General features: G+C 38.5%; 1 protein-coding gene across 4 annotated transcripts in view; it reads left to right on the top strand.

Moving 5' to 3' along the window:
- RASIP1 (Ras interacting protein 1) overlaps nucleotides 1–17,238 on the top strand; it is a 59,638-nt gene extending 42,400 nt beyond the window's left edge. For 3 of the 4 annotated variants that reach the window (XM_075191229.1, XM_075191225.1, XM_075191226.1), the window contains exons 8-12: nucleotides 4,003–4,118; nucleotides 6,255–6,495; nucleotides 10,035–10,207; nucleotides 10,903–11,050; nucleotides 16,278–17,238. In XM_075191229.1, coding sequence (XP_075047330.1) covers nucleotides 4,003–4,118; nucleotides 6,255–6,495; nucleotides 10,035–10,207; nucleotides 10,903–11,050; nucleotides 16,278–16,477 — 878 coding nt within the window. In that variant the 3' untranslated portion in view covers nucleotides 16,478–17,238. The remainder of the gene's footprint in view (nucleotides 1–4,002; nucleotides 4,119–6,254; nucleotides 6,496–10,034; nucleotides 10,208–10,902; nucleotides 11,051–16,277) is intronic. The other variant, XM_075191228.1, reaches the window with a different exon arrangement.
- Nucleotides 17,239–24,528: the final 7,290 nt, after the last annotated feature.

Raw genomic sequence — 24,528 nt, 5'->3', positions numbered from 1 at the left:
GATCAATCACAAAAAGGGTCAACATATGAAAGTTAAAGTTTTCTGTGGAGGTTGCCCATTAAACATCTGCGTGTCAGCTGAGGTTAGAACATCTGTGTTTGCTCCTTATTAATCATAAATAATCATGTAAGACAAGAAGGTTTGAGGGAGATAGTGGAAGTGGAATGGAAAACTGCCCTTCCATACAGCCTACAACTGTACATGCTGTTTGTCATACCATTCTGTGATGGGCAGTAATATCTTAGAGAGAAAGAGAGATATGTTTGTATCTCATGGATTATGTTAATGTAACTCTCTAGTGTGACAATTTGTTTTGCTGGTTGTAAACAGAACAGAAAGAACTGAAATGAGGGTGGGGGGTTGTCTAGTTACCTTCACTAGATTTTGTGTTGGAACAGGGAGGGGTAGATCAGCATAGATAGCTATGACATCAGCACCTAATGCAGATATTCCCACTGGAAGAATCTCCTGTCTGCCATGGGTGCAGTGTCCTTATCCATCTAATGCTGCCTTTTGTGAAGTCAAATAAATGTTCTTTATTAATAGTATTCTTTGTCTCTTGCTCATGCCTGCCCTGCTTCTGTATCTGCCCTGCCTCTTTATTTGGAGGGGCAAAACAGACATATGCAGACAACGTTCTACTATCTCCATTCACCTATAGTCTGAAGGAGGAGATTATTTTTTATTGGGGTTCATATTTTCCTGTTCATTTTATACAGTTTTCTGGCTTCTTATTTTTCCATGTTAATTGAATATACAAAAATGTGTAAAATGTTAATAGAAAGAGAAGGCATTGATCATATGCTCACTAACTCTGCTATTAGACAAAAGAAATCAAACATTGAGGAGACTCAGGCTTTCAACCACTATTTAGACATGAACAATCTAGGTACCACGGTTTTCAGGAAACACAATATTTACAGCAAGATGATTAATTGCTGTTAGTTTAATTAATATTTGCCTATAAATTACCCTTCAGATTGTAATATGTTTCAATCAAACTTGCAAGATGATTTCAGGTACTTCCGATTTATGCTGGATGAATTGTGGCATCGGGGACTTTTTTGCATATCTGGTGGAGCTGCTCCAAACTTCCCCCAGGTCATTGTCCCACCAATCCCTAAACACATATTGCTCCCTTTTCTAGTTCCAAATGTCCTTAGACATTTAGACAAGCTGATCAAACATATTGTTTGTTTGGCCACATGCCTGACTGCTGCAACCAAATGGAATATGTAACCAGTATCTTGATAAACTCCCCGGCCTCCTTTCATAAAGTTTGGGCTCACAGGGTCTCTTTATTTATAATCAACTCTTGCTAAACATGTGATCTTGAGCATTTCACTGGATTGTCGTCCCTGCTTCATTTAAATATGTAGGTGCTTTTTTTTCTCTCTTGATCCCTACCTGCATGCACTCAGCTATCCCCTTCCTTACCAGCAAACCCAACCTTCATCCTAACTGCCCTGGTTCCTCTCTTTGTCTTCAATTTAGTCCACTAAATTTGACAGTATCGACTGCCTCCAAACTTTGATTTGCCCTCATCGTCCTTTCTTGTTTTGATACAGTGGCATAAAGTTCTGATATCTCATTTCATATTATTCCAGCATGTGATCCTCTTTTGGTCAGCTTTGTTATGTACTATGCATGTTGTTATTGCCAACCAGTTTTGTATTGCAATCGATGCCCTCAATAAACTGTTCTAAAAAAAAAAAAAAAAGGAACAGGATCCATTGCAGTTTCCTATCCCTGCAATGTAAACATCACAAGCAGCTTGGGAAGGATTGGAAGAATAAAAAGTTGCTTCTAGGCCCTCAATCACCACCCACTCACTGATACATTCTAATATCACATTTGCTTGAACTTGATATATTTGTTTGCATTATAACATAGCCGAAAGGTGACCAAACAGTTGGTTCAATCTACCAGTAGATTGCGGCCAGCTGTTTGGTTGCTTGCAGACCTTTTTACATAACTGAAACTAGCATAGGGTGGTGGAATTTATTTTGCTCTATTATACTCTCTGAATCTTTAAGAACACATATATGATGTTGCTACTGTATAGTTTTCGACAGCCTTCACTTAAGGAAAAGTGTTAAATTGTAAACTATTGTAAAAATAAGGAATGGTTTCAGTAATATTTTGCTGTGAAAATGTCACACTCAACAAAGTCACGGTTAACATAGTCATCTAAAAACTGATGTTGCTGATGGGAAAAGGTATTGTGACAGGTCTGGTGAAGTACACATTGTGAGCGAAAATATCAAGACTGCGCACAAACAGCATCTTCTCCTGAATACTATAATAGATTCATCATAATAGAAACATCATATATGTGTTCTACCAAGCCCTTCACTGGCTCCCCTTCCCCTACAGAATCCTTTTCAAGCTCCTCACTCTGACTTACAAGGCCCTCGCCAACTCCACTGCTCCCTACATCTCTAACCTTATCTCTATTCACACTCCCTCCCGCTCACTGCGATCGTCCAACGATCGTCGCCTCTCTTCCCCTCTGATTACCTCCTCTCACGCACGTATCCAAGACTTCTCCCGCGCCGCTCCCCTCCATTGGAACAAGCTCCCCTCGCTCCATCAGAACTTCCCCTAATCTGTCCTCTTTCAAACGAACATTAAAAACCCACCTTTTCCTTAAAGCCTTCCAGTCTCATGCCTAAACTCCCACCGGTCGGCTACCTCTCTTTCTCATCCCTTCTTCCCTTCTCCCCCTTCCTCCCGTCTCTCCGTCTCATCCATGTGTCTGTCTGTCTTCCCCTCCCTTTAGATTGTTCGCTCCTTTGAGCAGGGCTCTCCTACCTTCTGTTTCCATCACTTTTAACTGCGCTCTCCAGCTACTCAGCTCACCTTCTCTCAGTCCCTCTGCCCTCTGTCTCCTCTCGCTTCTCTCCGCTCCCCTCAGTGACTCTCAACCTGTCATCCGTGCCCACCCTCCTTGGCCATAGTTACCTGCCTGTACTCACTTTTCCCCTCCCCCCATCTCTTTCATGCTGTGCCTGAGTCCCCAAAGTTATAGTGCTTACTGTTACTTGTACTGTGCTGTTTCACCTTTTACTGTGCCATTGTTTGTCCTTGTACAGCGCTACGGATACTTTGTGGCGCCCTATAAATAAAAATGAATAATAATAAAATAATAATAGATTGGGAAAGAGTTTCTGATATTACAGTAGACCAATGAGCCCTGACACAGACCATTTGTAAATTCACACACAACATATAGAAATCCAACTTCAAATATTATTTTTACTTTTCTGTGTTGTGTGTGTGTGTGTGTATATATATATATATATATATATATATATATATATATATATAGGGGATACCTAATATGGGAAATGTTATTTTTTATTTGCCTTTGTACTGTTTTTTTAATCAGATATTTGGAAATTGCTATGAGCACTGCCATGCTCAGTAAGTTCTGTCTGCCTGTCTATAAATCTTTATCTACCTGTAATGGAAGAACAATTTAATATCTCTCTCCTTGTCTCTCTTTTTGGTGTATATTACTAAACTGCGGGTTTGAAACAGTAGAGATGTTGCATATAGCAACCAATCAGATTCTAGCTGTCATTTTGTAGAACGTACTAAATAAATGATAACTACAATCCGATTGGTTACTATAGGCAACATCTCCACTTTTTCAAACCCGCAGTTTAGTAAATATACCCCTTTATCTGTCTCTTGCCCTCTCTAACTCTCTTTATCACTCTCTCTCTGTTATTGCCCATCGCCTTTATTGTTTGTTCTCACTTTTTCCTTGCTGTCTGTTTATAATAGTTTTCACTAAGCTGTACTAAGTCACAAAAATGCATGTGATGAATCTCTGCTTTAATTGGCACCTTTTGTGTTTTCACAGATGAACTTGGAATTAGCAAAATTATAAAGATCTCCCAAATCGTTGTTATGAATACATTTGTAGAATTGATGTAAAGTATCTAGTAGAGTGAATAGAATTTGGGGAAATTATAATGCATTCTTTTCTTTTAGGAACCTCACAAGATGCTTTGCTTTCTAGTGACCTTGAGGCATGTGAGGAGTCCATGGCTCTTCTTGATGAGGTCATTATGTACACCTTCCAGCAGTGTGTTTATTACCTAACCAAGGTATGCTAGAGGGCTGGTTTTCAACATATAACATCTGTCTGTGTTCTAAACCTCCTACTTGCTAGTACATAAACTGTCTTTGATCTTCAGTAAAATGCCCAAGTCTTGAAGATGTGACCCTTGAAATGTTTTATAGTGACATTTTCCCTGCTTTTAATAATGATCAAATGCCCAGTTTTACTTCCCCAAGTTTTTTTGCCACATCAACATGAAGGGAATTAAAAAACAAGGCAATTTTCCTGATGCAATGTATTTGATAACAGTGTTTCTATTTTAAGTTGCATATAATTAATTTACTAAAATGTATGGTAGTGTATATAACGGATAAGAAGGACCAGTGCTTTTTTTGTAAAAAAAAAAAGGTGCAGGAACTCACATCACGTAGTCAATCACTGTACACACACCCACACACACGTCAGTTGTGTATCGAAACATAGCGGTCGCAGCCCGCAGTAAGCTCTCTCAGCGTGTGAAAGCACAACCAATCACAAGCTGAGCAGCGCCACAAGCCGAGCAGCGCCATCACAACCAGCGCGGACGAGGGATGCATGCATCAGACTCGACACACAAGCAGCCCGCATGCACCGTTTTAATGATTTTGCCGCCGACCTGCTATGCTCGACAGGGCGATTCAAGTCCACGTGGACCAAACATCAGATGTTCAAAAGTTACTTTTAAAACTTGGAAAATTTGTTCAAAAAAGGATGTCACCCTGTGTATTAGCTAGACATGCTTTGTGAGGTCTGTCATTAAGTATAGAAGTTGTACTTTAAGATATTTTGCATCCAATGTGCTTATTAAAACAGTATAGGGCTTAAATTAGAGTTACAAACAAAGGAAAAAAAGGAGCAAATTTGCTCATGGATCAATGGGCGTGGCGATCATTTTTAAACAGTGCTGCCATCAACTTCAAATACTGTTAGGTGCACGCAGTCCTCCCTTCACAAGCAGAGCCGTTTGAAGCATGACTGTGAGGACCGTGTGTCTGAGTGGGTTCATTCAAAAATTATCTAAGCAAATTGTTGCAACCAAACTGTTGTTCATTCAACAAAAACTTGTTATTCCCTAGAAGCACAGCATACACACGTGACAGAAGCGCAGTTCCTAGTCGCCACACAAGATACAGCCACAGACCCCCAAAACAAAGCTTATTTAACACTGATTATTCCCATGGTCATGCAGCTAATGGGGGAGTGTATTAGGGCGGTAACTCACTGGTGATTGGTGGTAATATGACCAGCTAACCCCAGAGAGTTCTCCCCCCTGCTGACTGGTGACCGTTGGTTCCCTGGTGAGAGGGTGCCTAGGAGACTGGGCCAGAGTACTATCATGCTTTTTGACTAGAGGACAGAAGTGGATTATATGAAGTGTGCTTACTCTCCTTGTTTAGCCCAGACCCCTTGTCCTGTCTTATATTTAATTAACTCTTCCCCATGGCAACATTGAAGAATAAACTCTTCTAATACACAACCAATAACCTAAAATACGCAGGAAATATAATAGCATATTTTAGCACACGCATGTGAACAAAGGTACAATAAACTAACACAGCCCAATGAGAACAGTTCAGTAGGCAGAAATGGAAGGCAATGAAATAGAAATGTTCTTATATTTTATATGCTTGAGTCCAAGCTCTCAGATAGGAGAGGGACCAGCCTATCAAACAGTCCTCGACTGGAAGGGGATTTCCGGGTAACTCTATAAAATGAAAATGAAACCTCATAGAGGGAATATATCCTGATTTTGACAAATTAATTGCCTGTGAAAGATATATTCAATCTCAAAATGTGTAGCTGGGACACTGCGATAGTGCTTGAATTAAACTTTGCTTTGTTGTAGTGAACCGCAGCCTAAATGCTCTAATGTCCATGTGCTTTTCTACACAATATGATTGTTATTTCTATTGATTTATTAAAATGGTATAAACGTAGTTTTCCTCCAGACTGTGTTTTTGGAATTTCTAAACGTGTAAATGGTGAATGGACTTATCCAACAGGAAATACATTGGATGCTTGTTTAATTTTTCTGATTTCAAACAACTGTGCCTATTTATTACATAGAAATTGTGTTATTGTGTTCTGAAACATAGCAGTCCTAAGTTTATAGTATAATCAGGCTTTATCTTCCTGTTTGTAGACTTTATATGCAGCATTACCATCCCTGCTAGAGAGCAATCCATTCACAGATCCTACTAACCTCTCCGATGTAGGCGAGTTAAACAACATGCCAGAGGGCACCCGTGGCACCCTTTCCATTTACCAGGCTACTCTGGATTTAACTCGGGAATGTGAACTGCACCCAGATCTTGTATCTCAGACGTTTGGCTATCTCTTTTTTTTCTCCAATGCTTCACTCTTCAATACACTTATGGAAAAAGGTAAGATTATGTTAGAGGGAAGACTGCTAATTTTTCTTAGTGAATAATTACATTATTAAGTTAGAGCATAACAAAATCACTATCCTTTTGATGTCTGCACTGCCAGAGAAGTTGTTTTATGGCAAAAGAGGCGTTGCCTAGCAGTTGGAATATGATAAACACAATTTGGCTAAATCCAATTTGGGTCATGTCTGAGCAAAAAGGGGGCCTCTTAGACAATGTTGTTATCTAAATGTGTTGCAAAACAGGGCTGGAAACTATCACAGCCTGAATTGAGTATTATCATCATCATCATCATCATGCAAATTTAATTATGTAGCGCCACTAATTCTGCAGCGCTGTACAGAGAGCTCACTCACATCAGTCCCTACCCCATTGGGGCTTACAATCTAAATTCCTTAACACACGCACAGACAGAGATACACAGACTAGGGTCAATTTGTTAGCAGCCAATTAACCTACCAGTATGTTTTTGGAGTGTGGGAGGAAACCGGAGCACCCAGAGGAAACCCACGCAAACACGGGGAGAACATACAAACTCCTCACAGATAAGGCCACTTTCGGGAATTGAACTCATGACCCCAGTGCTGTAAGGCAGAAGTGCTAACCACTTAGCCACTGTACTGCCCAATTTAAACATAATATAATGCCCAAATATGTAATTTCCTATTCCTTAAATCAATGTTGTATTTTGCTAGCTTTATGCAGTAACACACATAATTAGGAGTGGGTGGAACATTTTTCCAATAGCAGTGTTTATTGATTCGTTTAGTCCCAATATTTTACACACACACAACACTTAAAAAATTTGTGGTTAATTTGATGATTTTCAGCAGTGGAACTGCTAGCTGGATTTGTATATCTTCGACTGTTCTCTGTAAAGTGTTGTAATGGCTGATATAAAATAATATGCAAAAATAATATGATTTGAGAGCCATCGGTAGCCAAAATATTACCATTATCCATGATAAATTTCATGATGTTTGTTTTATACTTGGCTCCCTAAAACTTTTGCTTTTATTGCTGTACTTGACATGAAAATGGGTTGGACAAGCACTTTTTCATCATTCTGCTTAAAAGCATCTTTGACTAATTCTCTCACTCATCTTTTCTGCTGGAGGAGGGGCTGGTCCTCCGCAGCATCCATGGGCCAGCAGTTCCTCTCATTGTCCTGGCAGGTTATCTACAGGAAGTGGTGTGCTTCCGCCTTGCCTTGCTCTCAGGGCTGTTGGGAACACTTTTTTCCTTCGCAGCAGGAAGCAAAAGGTCGCCTGGGCTGAAAAGAGAGAATGACATGATTTTCTTTTTCCATAACACCACCGGCATTTAACCCTTTGTATGGGCCAGGAAGAATGTACTACCATAGCGTAGACATACATAGTGAACTGGATTATGAATGATAACTATCAGGGTTGTGAGGTACAGGACCACCATGACATAACATTTAATTTGAATGTGTCAGACATGCCAACATTCTGACTTTAACGTGAGTGGGAAGAATATAAAATGTGTACAAAATAATGGGTGTTGTGTATCCATTTTATGTCGGTGGTTTATCATTTTGGATGCTAATGCACAATATAGACCAGTGAAACATGGACCCCTTGTTCCTGTTTACAATATAGAGACCCACTCTTGGTGGCTAGTTTACAATACAGACCTTACATTTGTGGTAGCTAGTGTACCATACAGACCACCTTTCATAATAAATAGCATACAGAACAGACTGCCATCTATGGCTAGTGATTTTTGAGTAATGCACAGGTGAGAGGTGTTTTTTTGGTAATAGTATGTATCTAGTGTTTTGCATTTAACTTGTTCAACTAATATTATGGACGTCATTTATAAAGTTGAACATGCATAAATCTGCTGGACGCTTGCTACGGAACTTGGATTCCACTGAATGTCCATTTAACAGTTGAACTGAGCGGCCCAGTTCTCATGTGGTTGAGTACTAACTACTTGTATTATTAGCATTGTTGTTTTGGACCATGTTAAGCCATTTGTGTAATATAACAGCCGTCTTAAGTAAGGAGATGATCAAGTGTTAAATTAACCCATCAGATATATATCTATAATATAAATGTCTAGTGGCGTGTGTTAGTCTGTATGTGTGTGTGTGTGGAAAAAATAAAACCAAGCTGCAGCGCCACCTGCTGCGCGGAGTTATACACTGACCTACTAAATTCTTAGTGTGTGTGGAAAAAAAAAATCAGAAAGGGCTGAAATTTGGTATACTAAGATGTTTTTAATTTGTTAATTTAATATGTTAATTGTTAAAAGTGTTTATAAAGATTTTAAAAAAAAATATATATATTTCTTGAAGGAGAAGTGACAGTTGGGAGTGGTTGGTGGTTGCCGGGGGTGACAGTGGGGAGTGGTTGGTGGTTGAGGCCTGGGCTATGGCCCAAATGCATGACAAGAACCTTTTTAACACCTTAAGTAGCTTGATTTGACTAGAATGCATGAGTATCATGCACGGGTTAACTTGTGTGTGTGTGTGTGTGTATATATATATATATATATATAGATATATATATATATGGTGATTCAAAAGTCGCAGTACACCCTTTTATTTCAAAAACTCTACAGGAAATTGGGAAACCTGAATACTCCAGTAAGGTATGGGTGACGTGGTCTATCTTTTACGGTATGTACCAAACATGGGCGCCATCTTGAAATCCGCCAATCGGCCCAATTCATATAGAGTTTTTGAAATAAAAGGGTGTACTGCGACTTTTGAATCACCCTGTATATATGTAACATGTGCTAGTAGCTGAATGCTTGTTGTGTGCACATGTTGATGACACATCCTGACCATTTGGTAAAGTAACAGCATGTCTCTGGAAGAGCTCTGCGGCTTTTGCACAGGAAGGGAATGCCTCCATGCTTGCTCTGTCCGTCTCCTCTTCCTTCTAAATATCAGACTCACACATCCACCATATTTGTTGATTTTAATGACTGCTACTTTCACAGACTGGGCCTGAGATGTTAAGGAGAGCAAAGCAAGAAAAAGGAGTAAATTTAATCCTGGACAAACCATGTTAGAATGCAAGGGGTGCAAATTAGTTTATTATTTTGCATGTAAGGAAAATACTGGCTGTATTTTCATGTAGCACACAAATACTTGACAGCTTTATTTTTATACTGAATTTTAAAGTTAATGTAGGACATGCCCTACCCTAACTATAAATCTGCCAACATATTTTAAATTTACCTCCCCCCTTCAATGCAACATGGTTTTGCCAAGGTGCAAAGTTACTAATTTGTTTTGCTTTGCTCTCCTTAATGACTCAGTCACACTATTCTTGTATGCCTTACAACTATATCCATCTTTGTTCTCATATAGAGCCTCTTTTTTCACATTACTATTTGTAAACATATGAATGTAGGCACTCTGTAACCTCAGCTTCCAAACTTAAACTCATTAGGAGGAATTGGTTCCACTTTGAACCAATGGTTCATTTTATTGTATTTTTTATCTTTGTATTATTAATGTGCTTTTATGTCTTATGATTCTTATATAATATTTTTTTAAGGTAACGGGGAGATATTCTACCAGTGGTCTAAGGCTGTTCAGATCCGTACAAACCTTGACCTTGTTCTGGATTGGCTTCAAGGCATAGGTCTTGGTGACATTGCAGCTGAATTCTTCCGAAAATTGTCTACAACAGTAAACTTGTTGTGTATCCCTAAAACCAGTCTCTTAAAGGTAGGATATTTAAAAATGTTTAAAAATGTTTTCCCCCTCAAAGCAGAATATTATTAGCTTTGAATGAACAATGCTATGTAAACTGCATGCATCAAAAAGTATTGTTTTACATATATTGTATTTGAAAATGATTGTCTTATTATTATGATTATTATGATTGTCTTATTATTATGTGCAGGGGAAATATGCTATTCAACTACAGTTGTTGGGGTTAGTGCTAATTATAGGCTTTGTGACTATGTAACATAGCTTGCTGGTAATGCAATCACACATCACACATTACACTTTCTCTTAAGGATAGGAAATAGATATTGGGGTATATTTACTAAACTGAGGGTTTGAAAAAGTGGAGATGTTGCCTATAGCAACCAATCAGATTCTAGCTTTCATTTTGTAGAATGTACTAAATAAATGATAACTAGAATCTGATTGGTTGCTATAGGCAACATCTCCACATTTTCAAACCCGCAGTTTAGTAAATCTTGCACATTGTCTTAATATTTTAACACTTAATTAAAGGTTGGGATATTCATTAATGTCAGACATGTATGTAAATGTATAGTATAATTTCTTCTTGTCAGCGACCAGATCTCTATAGTAATAGTAAAATAAATGATTAATACCTGGACAGCTTGTTTTAGTGAAGTATATTTTATGAATGTGAGTGAATGGTGCTTTCTGCTTTTCTAACACAGCTTTCTTGGAGCAATCTTCGGAGTGATTACTCTGCACTAAGCAGTGCACAGCTCAACCACTTGTTAAGAAACTATCATCTGGGAGTGGGACGATCACATCCAGCTGCTTGGGACCCCCCTGAGGAGGAAAAGGATGAGATCACAAACAGTGAGTTCACTGAGTGCAGTCTGACCTTGCTCTTTGCCCTATTCTCTTTGATTCAATTTCCTTCTAACTCCTGTAGACATTGAGGTTAGGAGAAACATTTAATACAAAGCTCATCTTGCAGCTGGAAATAGAACATTTACATTATTTTTTAACTAGAAATATAATGTGAATTATCAGTTAATGAATATACCTTCTATACCTTTCAACTGGGTTTGTGTAACTAAAAGATACACAGTATCTAGATCGTAGCTCTGGTATGTGGGTATATTTATAACAATGTGACCATGTATTTGTCTGCTCAATTTGTAGGCAGTAGGAGGTGTTAAAGTTTGGCAGAGGTCACTGAGAATACAAGTTCCCTATGTAAACTAGCTATAGGCTGATGCTATACATCTTGTATGTAAAAAATTATGTGTGACATTTTAAATCAAACACATTATAAATTCTTGACATAGGACACATATTCCACAAGTGATGTGGCTAAAATATCATCCCATGGTCACAGGTCTATATCAAGGAATTATGAACTTTTTGTGGTGAGGAAGGGTCTTGGGAAATGGATAGCGATATGGGGGGAAAAAAAAGAGTACAGAAAACAAAGTAGCAAATCAGAAAACATTTCTTTCTCAAGATTACTTTTCTTTCCTTCAATATCGCAAATGTATCTATAATAGCATTACATTCTAAAGAGTTCACAATCTTATCTTAATTGACAAAATGCCTAAATTAGACAATATTTTGTGGGGCATTGAACATTGTAAAAACCTTGCTTAGAACAGGATAGGATGAAAATGAAATTAACTAGTATAAAAGTGATACCACATTACATTTTTACTGTAAGAACAATAGCAGAAAGCTGTACATTTCAATAGGGTCAGCACATGCTTGATATAACAAAATAATTACATTCCTGTAAAAAAATAACACAAGGTGCATATATTTTAATTCAAGGGGCCTCAGGCTAATATGACCAGTTAAAAAGATAATGACATATGAATAAAATAGAAAGGAATGACATATGGAACAGCAAAAAGCTGAACATGCAAGATTGTGGGTAACAATGGGATGAAATGTGGAAAACAGATCTTGTAGTGGAGGTGCTCGGCCGCCCATCATTGATCTGTTCATAATATTGGCAAGAGAGGGTGGTACAGTACTAATCCTGAGTGTATTGAGACTCATATTTAACTGTGAGGGAAAGTCAGATTTGGGGGGCCATTAGAGAGCAGAATACTGTTTACCTGCCACCTAAGCTGCAATCCAAGCCTAGGGAGTATGCTAAATCACTGTTCTGTCGACTACTCATGAGTACGGAGCTGCCCTTGCCCAGAGCATGCATAAAGCATAGTGTGATTGTATGCTGCATTAAATATCTAACACTGGTACTTTCTTGATGACAGCAGACAGATAAGCTCTGACATATCAATATGATTTAAAATAGTGTTGGCTAACCTGTGGCACTCCAGGTGTTGTGAAACTACAAGCCCCAGCATGCTTTGCCAATATATAGCATCTTATTGCTGGAAGGATATGCTGGGATTTGTAGTTTTACAACACCTGGAGTGCCACAGGTTAGTCAACACTGATTTAGAATGAGATTAATATATTAATATTGGTTAGTCACAACCATTTGTCAACATACATTCAAGCTCAGTGGGTCCAGCAGCAACAGCAAATTTATTTTTACAAAACGACACATTTAAAAATTTTAATTATTACCACAAAAAAATGAATTGACCTGGGATTAACACTTCTATGCGCTCAGCAAGATGCTTCATCTGAGTTCTCTGTTCAACACACCTGAGCATGAACAGATCTTATATTGGCAAAAAAACCCTGGTTAAATATATTCTTAAAGTTTCTGGGGGTTCTGACTCATTAAGTAATGTAAAGCAAAAAAAAAAAGGAGTAGCTTTGCACCTTGGCAAAGCCATATTATTATGGAAGGGGAGGTAAATTTAAAATGTGGGGACATATTTATAGTTGGGGTAGGGCATGTGCTAGATAAACTTTATTTTCAGTGTAAAAATAAAGTTATCAAGTATTTGTGTGCAACTTGGCAAAAAAGACAGTATTTTCTTTATATGCAAAATAATAAACTAATTTGCACCCCTTGCATTGTAACATGGTTTGTCCAGGATCAAATTTACTCCTTTTTTTTGCCTTACTCTCCTTAATGACTCAGACCCTCTATCTTCAATTTACATGTTGTAGTTGTAAAGAGCACTAGGAAATGCAACAGCAGCTTCTTCTGTAGCTCCAAAAATGCATTATGTTTCCAACAGGAAATAAGAGAAGAACATCTTGCACAAAGGTCAAAAACCATCTGTCCTCTAAATTAGGAAATATTCCAGGTGGTAATCTGAAAACAAATGGTAGATTAAAATTTCAGTTACTTATTTTTGCCCTATTCTGTATAATATAAAGTAGACATGTACTAATGTTCATGTGGCATTTTTAAGAGATTAAGGGGCAGATTCAATTACCCGCGTTGTTCTTTAGAACAATGCAGGGTGCGCCTCATTACTGTTACTACGGTAATAGATGCACATTATTACCGCTAGTGCAGTCATTTCAACGCTGATTTTTGCTCGTTCTGTGAGCCACAAGCAAAATTACGTGTTAACGAACGGTAATGATGTGCGCCCCACGTTGTTCTTTAACAACGTGGGGCGCAGGTTCAATTCTAAAGAACAACGCGGTGAATTGAATCTGCCCTTAAGAAGGACATTTATTAAAGTGCGGGTTTGCAAAACCGCATGTGTTCTGGTGATTTTACATGCAGTGGAAATTTCACGGTTTGATATCGCCATACACATACCAATTGTAACTAATGGCAGGAATACAAATTCTGTGATTTAGGAATGCATGGTTTGTAAAACTCATGAAAACCCACAGGAAAAATGGCAGGTTTTTTAGATCCGAGTCTCATAGGCAAGATACCTCAGCAGCAGCCTGGGTGGAGAACATATAGCTATAAGGGGGAGTATCACAATACACAGCAGCCTGGGTGGAGAACATATAGCTATAAAGGGGAGTATCACAATGCACAGCAGCCTTGGGGGGAGACCATATAGCTATAAGGGGAGCTGGTCCTGTGGCCTACTATGCAAAACTTGACTCACACGCACTGTCTCACACTCCCTCTCTCATAGACACAGACTCCCACGTTTTTTTTTTATATACACTGACTCTCTCTTTCATACATACACAATGACACACAAATACACACTCAAATTCCCACACACTTATCTCTTCCTGCTATGCCTACCTCCAGCTTCCTCTTTGGTTCAGGCAGTGCAGGTTAGGGGCATTGGCTGAGTGACCAATTGGAGCACAGCAGAAGCTGCTGAGTAGTTCCTGTTTGGGCAGGAAAAGCCTCAGTATTACAGAGAAACACAGACCGCTACTCCACTTGCTCTGATTCTGTGCACTGCACCAGTGGTAGTTTGTGGAGGCCCTCTGTTGTGTGGGAGCCTCAGGGTGATTGCATGCCGGCCATGCACTGTCTTAGCCCTGACTCATAATGAAAGAGTGCACGGCTGCAAGGCAATGCGACCCACTTCTGCCTGTGGAACAGCAGTCTCCACATGTAGAGGGGAGGAGTTGGGTACTGTTAATCATCATCATCATCATCATCATCATTTATTTATATAGCGCCACTAATTCCGCAGCGCTGTACAGAGAACTCATTCACATCAGTCCCTGCCCCATTGGAGCTTACAGTCCAAATTCCCTAATATAGACACACGCTCACACACAGACAGAGAGAGGGAGACGGACAGACTAGGGTCAATTATGATAGCAGCCAATTAACCTACCAGTATGTTTTTGGAGTGTGGAAGGAAACCGGAGCACCCGGAGGAAACCCAAGCAAACACAGGGAGAACATACAGACTCCACACAGATAATGCCATGGTCGGGAATTGAACTCATGACCCCAGTGCTGTGAGGCAGAAGTGCTAACCACTAGGCCTCTGTGCTGCCCATACTTTTAAGAGAAGTGAAGACATTCCTAGTGAAGTACATAGAGCAGGGCTGGTGCACCCTATCGCTTTGCTTCTTAATTTATCAAACTGGAGGTTGGGGTGGCATCATCTGCTCCTCAGACTGGGAGTGTGGCACTTGTCTGTGACATAATAGCAAAAGTGTCACACTTCCAGCTTAACAATGACATTGCTTAACTTCACATTGCCATTATGTCCCTCATTCAGTGTTTTAGGCTCCCCGAACAGTTGGCACCATAGGTAACTACGGAGGTTTTCCTAACTGTAGCTCTGGCCCTGACATAGAGAGTACGGATCAGACCCATTTGCACCTCCTCCACTTCAATGGAGAAGAGCATTTCTAGGCACACTCTGAGCAATGTAATAGAAAACTTCACATATCCAAAAATGACAGCAAATAAAAGCAGTCCTAGAGGTAAATGTATCGAGCTGCGAGTTTCTGGCGGGTTTGAAAAGTGGAGATGTTGCCTATAGCAACCAACCAGATTCTAGTTATCATTTATTTACTACATTCTTCAAAATTATAGCTAGAATCTGATTGGTTGCTGTAGGCAACATCTCCACATTTCAAACCTGCTGGAAACTCGAAGCTTGATACATTTACCCCTCTGATGTCTCCTCCATTTGATCACTTAACTATTAATAAGGACTAAACTTAGCAGTATTTAAGGTGAAAAAATGTTTATTTAATTGAAAGTGATGGTGCTAAAGGGGTAGGAGATAGGGGTTTGATATGACACACTTTTGCACAGTGCATTGGGAGGACTATTCTACCTGTTTTTACAATTCTGTATATATTTTACAGTCAAAATAAAGAAATATTTATTCCATTATACCAAAAGGAATAATATTTGCCCTGAAAAAAAAAATAAAAATTTTTTTTTTCTTCAGTAAGGTAAGAATTTAAAACATTCCTCTGGACACATAACAAAAGACAAAAACAACTGTTCTGGTCATTGATGTGTTATTACATTCACTCATTAAGGATCTAAGAGTAATTTCTACCTATATTTATTGTATTTTGTGTCTGAGAACTTTTAGTCGCAGGCTAAACATCTTCACAAACAGCACAACAACCTGCCAGTTATAGACAATAGACTAACCAAAATAATAGCAAGAATAAATGTATGTAAGTCAAAAATAAGGAATAACTGATGGTCTTCTAATTAGCCTAACTTAACCCTTTTGTTTTTTTACTATTTTCTCCCACTTGTTCACAGCAGATATGTTTGAGAGCTTCACTGATCACCCTCCGCTGATTCTGCCTTGTGACAACTTCCGCTTACAACTCTCCCAGCCAATGTCTAATGACGCCTTTCACAAACAACTGTGCCAGATCCGTCATTTCGTATGGGACCTTGAGCAGAAATCCCTACCAGCGAACCAGAGAGCTTTGTACAGGGTGGAGAACAGCCAATAAGAGCACACTGACTAATCTGTCACTCATAAATATGACAGAATAATGTAGAGCTCCATCTATGACTCTACTTGCCTGAACTGTGTTTCAGTGTGTCAGAAAAAGGATGTTAGTCAATGAATCTGTTATGGGTATACAAATTCCTTATTTCCATTTCCTTTTTTGTGAAACCTGCCATGTATTGGACTTGAATGGACAGCATGGGTCAGGAACCTAAGTATGTAAGATGATAAATAGCACATCCTGTTTAGGATATCTGTCTAGCCGTCTCATCATCTAACAGGATATCTGCAAGTTTAAACAAGACACTTACTACATTCAAATAGTTAATGCTAGTGGCAGTCACTTTTAATTTATAGCTTTATTAATGGAGGTTCTTGTAGATATGCCACACTACCACTATGTTATGTTCTATAGCGCTTATTCTAAATATACTTTTTATCAGCTTCTGGGGAAAGTGTCTACTAAATGGGATATAATCCAGTGAATTACAATTTATCTGGTGAATAATTTAGAAGACATTTTATGTATATATATTCTCTACTTTACCAAGCAACTTGCATCATGGTTTATTCAGCAGGCAAATTCGTAGCATTCAGTTATTGTTTTTGAATATCTTTTTTACTGATTACCTGGTAAATAGTTTTTTTTACTTCAATAAATTTTTATTGAGATTTTCAAAGTTAAATGGGGTACAGAAAAAAAGAAAGGGGGACAAGTACAATTGAAGGAACAAACAAAAGGGAAGAAAAGGGGGAAGAACCCCCACTCCGGGGGGGGGGGGGTCACTCGTTTGAAACGGCGATCTTATAACATGCACATTACTTTGAACAGCAAAAATAAGATATACACATTGGTCTTTCTTGTAGTACACCAAATGGGGACACATTAAAACCTAGGTAGCTCAAATAACACACAGGCAGAGCCTATTCATTAAGTTGGGGTTCCTCTATGAGGGCTGCTGGAGAGCAAGAGGGTGAGAGATTTGAGGCTACCCGTGCTCTACCGGAGCCCTCTGTGACATATTCGTGCCAGTTAAACCATTTGAAAATTGGATTGGAGGCGGATGACGTATAGGGCACATCTGTTGTCTCCATCTCAAAACTATACTGGATTTTAGACACGACCTTAGTGATGCTGGGGGGAGCAGGGGACTTCCAGTTCTGAGCTATTGCTGCTCTAGCGGCTATTAGTACCTGGTAAATAGTTTTGAGGATCTATCATAGGGACAGGCATTTTAATGAAAGCGAATTACAATTTCATTGCATATAGTAGCACAGTTTTTGTTTTTCTTATAAATAGCACATCAAAGATTGTCCATTTGCTAGAAATATATATAAACCACATTTAGGGCAAAATAGAAGTGGTGTTTATTCTCCAATAAAACATCAGCACTGTTAAAACAAACTATGTAATCTGTGCACATTTACATGTATATACATATGGAGCTGCCATATTTGAAATACATGTGGATCTTCAGAGTGCACAATGCCATATACTTTTCACAGTTATCATGTTAAAATCATTTTTTGTACAATCCTTGATGAAAATGATGAAAAATGTTTGTCCTAGAATGCAACTTACTGTACTTCACATCCTTAATGTTATTAGGCTTTTAATGTTATAAGTGTATTTAAGTCAGTCCATATAAATATATGCAGAAGTTTACTCTAAAACAATATTATGGCTTAGCCTAAAGCAGAGATCACACTCCATGTACTGAGTGGATTGAAAAGTGATCTTGAACTGAATATTATTTATCCCTATGCATCACTATGGTAGTAAAAAACTGAAAATGAGTGAAGTAGATTTTCTAAGTGCCCGTCATTTCCTTTGCCACAATACTTACGTGAGGATCAGTGTGAGGATCTTTAAGAAGAACATGACTATGACTATATATGCTCCTCGTATGGCTCTTCATGTAAACAAATGTGCACTCCCCCACTGAGCAAGTTCAGGTTCATCCGTTCCACCTAATGGACGTGATCATTGCAGTTTTGATGGCTTGACTGAAATTGACTTATCACCTAAGGAAAACAATCATTGCAAAACCTTCGCTTACAATCATAAGTCATCTACCTTCATCATCAATTTAAAATATTCTTTATTTCTCCTAATATAATGCTTACATGACCCTCATTTATCCTTTATTTGACTTCTGGAGGTTAGGAGACATTGGCATTCATGTAGCTCAACTCAGAAATATTTTATTTTCCATTTTTAATACATTTAGTTTACATGTAGAAATGCAGTTTGTACATTATGTACATAGGCTTAAACAGGGCAAGGGCCTTAGCGGAAATCATTACAATAGTACTGACTTCTGCCAAATCCCAGCTGGTGTAAATTTTCAGGTACATTTGAACCGTTAAACTGCCCATGGGAAATATTTTCAGATCCACACAACATGATCCTGTAAAAATAGGTGCACGCTACACAAACAGAGTTTTGTTTTTTCATAAGTCCATTTGTGGGCCAATTGTGCTTCACCAACGGTTCAGACCCCTCTATGTTGTTTGGTCACAGTATTCTAGATGGAAAGCTCAGGCACAGGACAAAGCTACCATGTGTGCAAGACCAGCTGTCATTCAAATGTTCTTAAAATCTTGTTTTGCAATTAAACCTGGAAATTAACTTATAGAAACATATATTAGTTTTGTTCCAAATGTCAGTCATTGTTTCCGTTAGAACTACCATGTGCCTTAATATGCAAGCAACTCAAAATACATATGGCATTATGTTGAAATGCAAGTGTTGAGACAAATCTTTGCTCATATGCAAGATGGGCATCTCTAAGTGCAACTCTAAATAAAGCCCTATAACTCTATATCCAGAGCATATGTATAAGCCTAGCTCCATTTTGCAGTATCCAAAATATACATACATCAGTATCATGTATTTAAATCTCTTATTCCACAGTTGTATTGTTTTTTTTCTTTATCCTCTAATTTGTATTTTTACATTGCTAGAAATGTAGTTAAGGTACATTCAGGCATCTAGATTGTGATAATGATTTTCTTATGATTTTATTTATACTGTTTATTGGCAGTTGCTTGCCAATGAGATTATATTTTTGTGTTGTATTTTTTTTTTTTTACAACAAAATGAATATGTGAACTCTTATTAGAAAAGTCAATGTATTAATCAAGTTTCACATAATATATACAATAAAATCGAGAAATCCATTTTAGTCAACACATATTATTGACCTCAGTGCTAGTTTAAAATATTAAGCATCATTTATAATCCTTCAACAGTTATCTGACATTCACGTATCATTTTCTATTGAAAATCACTTGTCTTGCAGTACATTGGCTAAAGGGTGACATAGATTTGTGTGAATCAGTATAGATACTATTTCTGGGCTTTTAGCCATCTCTAGCTACAGGCATTAGAGTTACTATAACCTATATTGTAAATGGCGCTATTGATGAATGCAAAATATGCTTTAGTTTTGCACCAGTCAGTGGGCCTGAGTCATTAAGGAACGTATCTGCCGACCTTGTGCGTATCATCCGCAAAATCACTCCGCACATGCTCAGAACCGGCCGATACGCAATAGAACTCAGCCTCGTCCTAGTTGTCTCCGAGTGCAAAGGGCACTTACTACAGCCTATGCTTTCGAGGAGGAAACGGGATGGGGAATGGGCGGATGTACATAGGCAATGTACAGTAAGGGCTTTCCCGTGGAGCAGCGTCCAAGTCAGGTTCAGGCGCACGCAGAAGTAAGCTGGTTTTCTGCTATATCTCTTGCTCCAGCTGGAGGTCTAGTGTAAGTCCTGTGTCCTAATTATGTCAGTATTGTATGCATGCTATAACATGTGTTTGAAATCAGGAGTAACTGTAAAAATAATCTGTTATGTACAGTAGACATTAAGTACACCCTAACAAATGTTTTTCAAGGATAAAAAATAAATAAATCTTTTTTAAAAAATTTCCATGTATAATCATAAATGACTAAAATATTGAATTGACAAGTAACATTAATTGAATATATATATGTATTTTCTGTGAGTTCTTTTGGGGTTTTATATTCCACATAGGTATTGTACGTGTCCTGCAGTGTCTGGTCTAGCAGACCAGAGTAAACCTACAACCGTAGTCACCACCACACGTATCTTGAGACCCATTCCTTGTTGACTTTGGAGTATGCCAAGCCGAGTTACGTGCAGTTTAAACAAAAAGCACGATGCTCTCAGTATGTGTGCCTTAATGATTCAGGCCCAGTGTGTTTAAACAAATACTTGGCTTAACATCACTATGAATTGTCTGGGTATTTGTACATCTAGATAGGTAATGGCACTATTGACAAGTACAGATAAAAAAAATTAGTTTTGCTCTAGTTAGTGACAATGGTTAAGACTGATACGATTTGCCAGTGTATTTCTGCACATAAATAGCTAATGGCGCCAATGACGAGAAGAGAAAACAATTGCAAGATCAACTAATTTTTGGGGGGAAAATATCGGTGGTATTTGTAAAACAAAAGACTTTAATACATTTGACACAATGCATTCATAAAAGTGTATATACTTAACACACAGGCTGCATAAACATAGCTTCTGCTCTTAGAGGAATAGTTTGTGTGTTCCAAATATAGCTAGTGATGTGTGTGTGTGTGTGTGTGTGTGTGTGTGTGTGTGTGGTCTAAAGGGGATGCACCCATATCATTCCATTATACATAATGCCATATAGCTGATATGGAGAGCTTTAACGATTATTGGACATAAGAAATATTTCTCCAAACTTCCAGTCTCATAGTGTCCTTGCTTTAATACTTTACAGTCTTAATTATGCAGCACATTACAGATACCACACTTGTTGTGAGTTATTGAGTAGCTATTGAATAGTAATTTTTTAATATACAAATAAAAGTTGGCTAAGGCTGGGTACACACTACATTTTTTTCAGTCAAGTATTGGGTCAACCAAACAATAAACGACCCCTCAGCCCGATGTTACATTAGTGTGTATGCACCAGCAATGAAAGAGGATCCTTCCAAAGCACAGATCATCGTGATTTTATTCTTTTAATTACCAATATCCATAATGTTTTCGGAGAGCCTAGCTCTTTCAGTCGCTCCCACAGTGCTTTTTTTTTTTCAGAAGTAATCAAAATCTAAAATCTATAAATCTCGTTCAGCTATGGAACAACGTCCTTCCAATCATGCAGTGTGTATGTCATCAGAATCTCCATAGAGTTTACAGAGCCATGATCTTTTCAGCCAATGGTTATGACAGTTGAAGAGCACAGATCTGAAGGTAAATGTTTTAAAACATGTATAGTGTGTACGCATGAATCGGCATGCTGATTGTGACTTTATTTTTCAGTCGTTTATTCAATTGTTGTAGATAACAGATAGGTCGGAAAATTCTGTAGTTTGTACCCAACCTTATATAACATAGAACTTGAACAATGGATTGTACCCTATACACATTAAATATTATCTATCTATCTATCTATCTATCTATCTATCTATCTATCTAGTATTTTTCCTAGATACATAGAGTATAGCGCTAAGGATGGTGCTAGGTTCTTAGAAGACCTCACAGCCAAGATCACTATTCATCATAACTTCACACTAATAAAAGATGACATTTCTGTTTATTATACTGATGAAGATGCACAAATGTTTAAGTATATGAAATAAAATATCAATGTGACAGCACTATTCTGTTCTAGTAGGTGTCACAAGTTCTCCCAGTATCACACTCTAGTGGGTAAATGTATCAAGCTGCAAGTTTCTGGCGGGTTTGAAAAGTAGAGATGTTGCCTATAGCAATCAATCAAATTTTAGTTAGCATTTATTTAGTACATTCTACAAAATGACAGCTGGAATCAGATTGGTTGCTCTAGGCAGCAACTCCACTTTTCAAACTCACCAAAAACTTGCAGCTTGATATATTTACCCCTAGATCTGTGACTTCCTGCTTGCCTGCATTCCCTTTCTCAAATCATGACACTACCCCTGGCACATGCAGCCTTGCCATCATTTTTTTTAAAATTATTTTATTATACCACCTCATATTTATTGTTTTTTTTCTTACCTTATTGTAATGTATTGTAGGAGTAAGGGCATACAGTACAAACTAATTTACATCTAAATAGTGGCACAAAGGTTAGAATTAACAATCAGGGTTAGTCTTGCTATTAAAGGTAAAAAAACAGGATCAAATGGGCCGCAGGTCACAGTTGACCCTAATAGCATATATAATTGAAGACAGAAACTATGGGAAATTTTCCTAATAGGTCTTAAAATAATGAATATGATATCTCTGTAATGTATGCAATGTCAGGGCCAGTTGTAGGCCAAATGGAGCCCCAGATGGAAAGTACCTCTAGTGCGCCCCCACCCCCCACAAATAAAAAAGAAACAAAAATGCTAGTCTCAATATTCTAGTTACCATGTGTATTGTATTCCATTATTTAAATTCAATACATAATCCATGAGTATTGCTGAATATTCTAAAAACAATTGGATGACCAATGTGTAAGTATGCAAAACAGAAAATTAGTTTTATTATGGATTAGGTAACACATTTTGGAAAAGGTAATATAACTTAAGTTTTGGATTTGTACTCTGGAAATAAATAAACAGATAATTAAGTCCATCGTTCAGAGCATGAAAATTTGTACTTAGACTACCGAGCTTCTTCCCTTAACTTCCTCAGGCTTGGGAGTGTGGTGCTTGGCTATGACATCATGGCCAATTGCCACATTCATGAGTCAGCTCCAGGGGGTACTATTGAGGTGATCAACACCTCTAAAGTGCAGCCACAATCTCTCCTTCCCTAGGGGTCTGACCACACATTAAATAGATGAACTGAACTGGCTGGCATGTTCACATCAAGTACCTGTACCTTTGAATGTCACTGTTTTGACCATTGCAGCTCCCACACTGAAGTGGAAATATGCATGCCACTAGCCAAGCATGCTGCATGCCTGCCTCCCAGCTGCAAACAGGAGACAGAATGCCCGGCTATTGCCGCTACAAATTGCTTGCTGTCTGACTGTATTAAGAATGAGGTTTAGGAAGTACACTCAAGAGAAAGAAATGTACCATTATTCCACATCAAGTTGGCTCCTCGCTTCCAGACTCCTTTTGTCTGCTGAGGAGCATATGCAGTTGGGCGATCTCACCCCACTTTCTGAAGAAAAAGAGCAAAGGTTCAAAAATAACATTTGTCCAAAATCGGTGGCCATGAATTTATTTCTACCACCTCCCGTAGTTGAAGGACTCCGGCAGGCATTTCCATTCCAATGGCACCCCTCCCATATTAAATATCTGGGTGTCCTCTCTAAAGACTTGCTGTTCAACCTTAATTTCGGTCCCTTCAAAGTGAGGCTCCATATGGATCTGAGAGAGTGGAGGGTTAAGACCTTTTCCTAGGACGATTTAATATAATCAAGATGAATATTCACCCTTGTATTCTGTATCTCTTACAAACGCTACCTATTCACATTATCGACAAATGGTTCCTCGACTTACAGAGACTGTTGAAAGACTTTGTGTGGGGGAAGGAGAGTCCCTGCTTTAAACATGAAGTCTTGTATTGACGGAGGCATCTGGGGAGACTCCAACGCCCTCATTTTTCCTCATACCATAATGCTGTCATGTTGGGAAGGAATCTTGAATGGACAAACCCCAACTGCAAGAAACAGTGGATTGTAATTGAGGGTTCATTCCTACCTGCTTTGCCTAGGGATACTCCCTGGCTGAGTAAATTACCTTCTATCAGGTATCCCACAATTGGCCCCACTATCTCAAGGTGGTCCAGACTGTGGACACTCCACCACATATCCTCTCCTTTCTCACCTCTATGCCCCTTATTTGAAAACCCACTGTTCCCACCGGGTTTACGGGCTGGTACATTCCAGGCATGGGCTCAGGTGGGGATCACACATATCAACCAGCTGATTAGCCCCTCTTGTGTATCATCCTTTGGCGACATTCAGACTAAGCGGGAGTTACCGCATTCTGAAATCTGGAGATATCTCTTAATTAAGTACTTTCTGTCCTCCGGGCTCCCCCATGCAGACATAGCTGGAAACCT

The sequence above is a fragment of the Mixophyes fleayi genome, chromosome 11, assembly GCF_038048845.1.
Source record: "Mixophyes fleayi isolate aMixFle1 chromosome 11, aMixFle1.hap1, whole genome shotgun sequence".
Classification (NCBI taxonomy): Eukaryota; Metazoa; Chordata; class Amphibia; order Anura; family Limnodynastidae; genus Mixophyes; species Mixophyes fleayi.
Note: the sequence above shows the minus strand (reverse complement) of the source record. Positions and strands in the feature narration are given on the sequence as shown.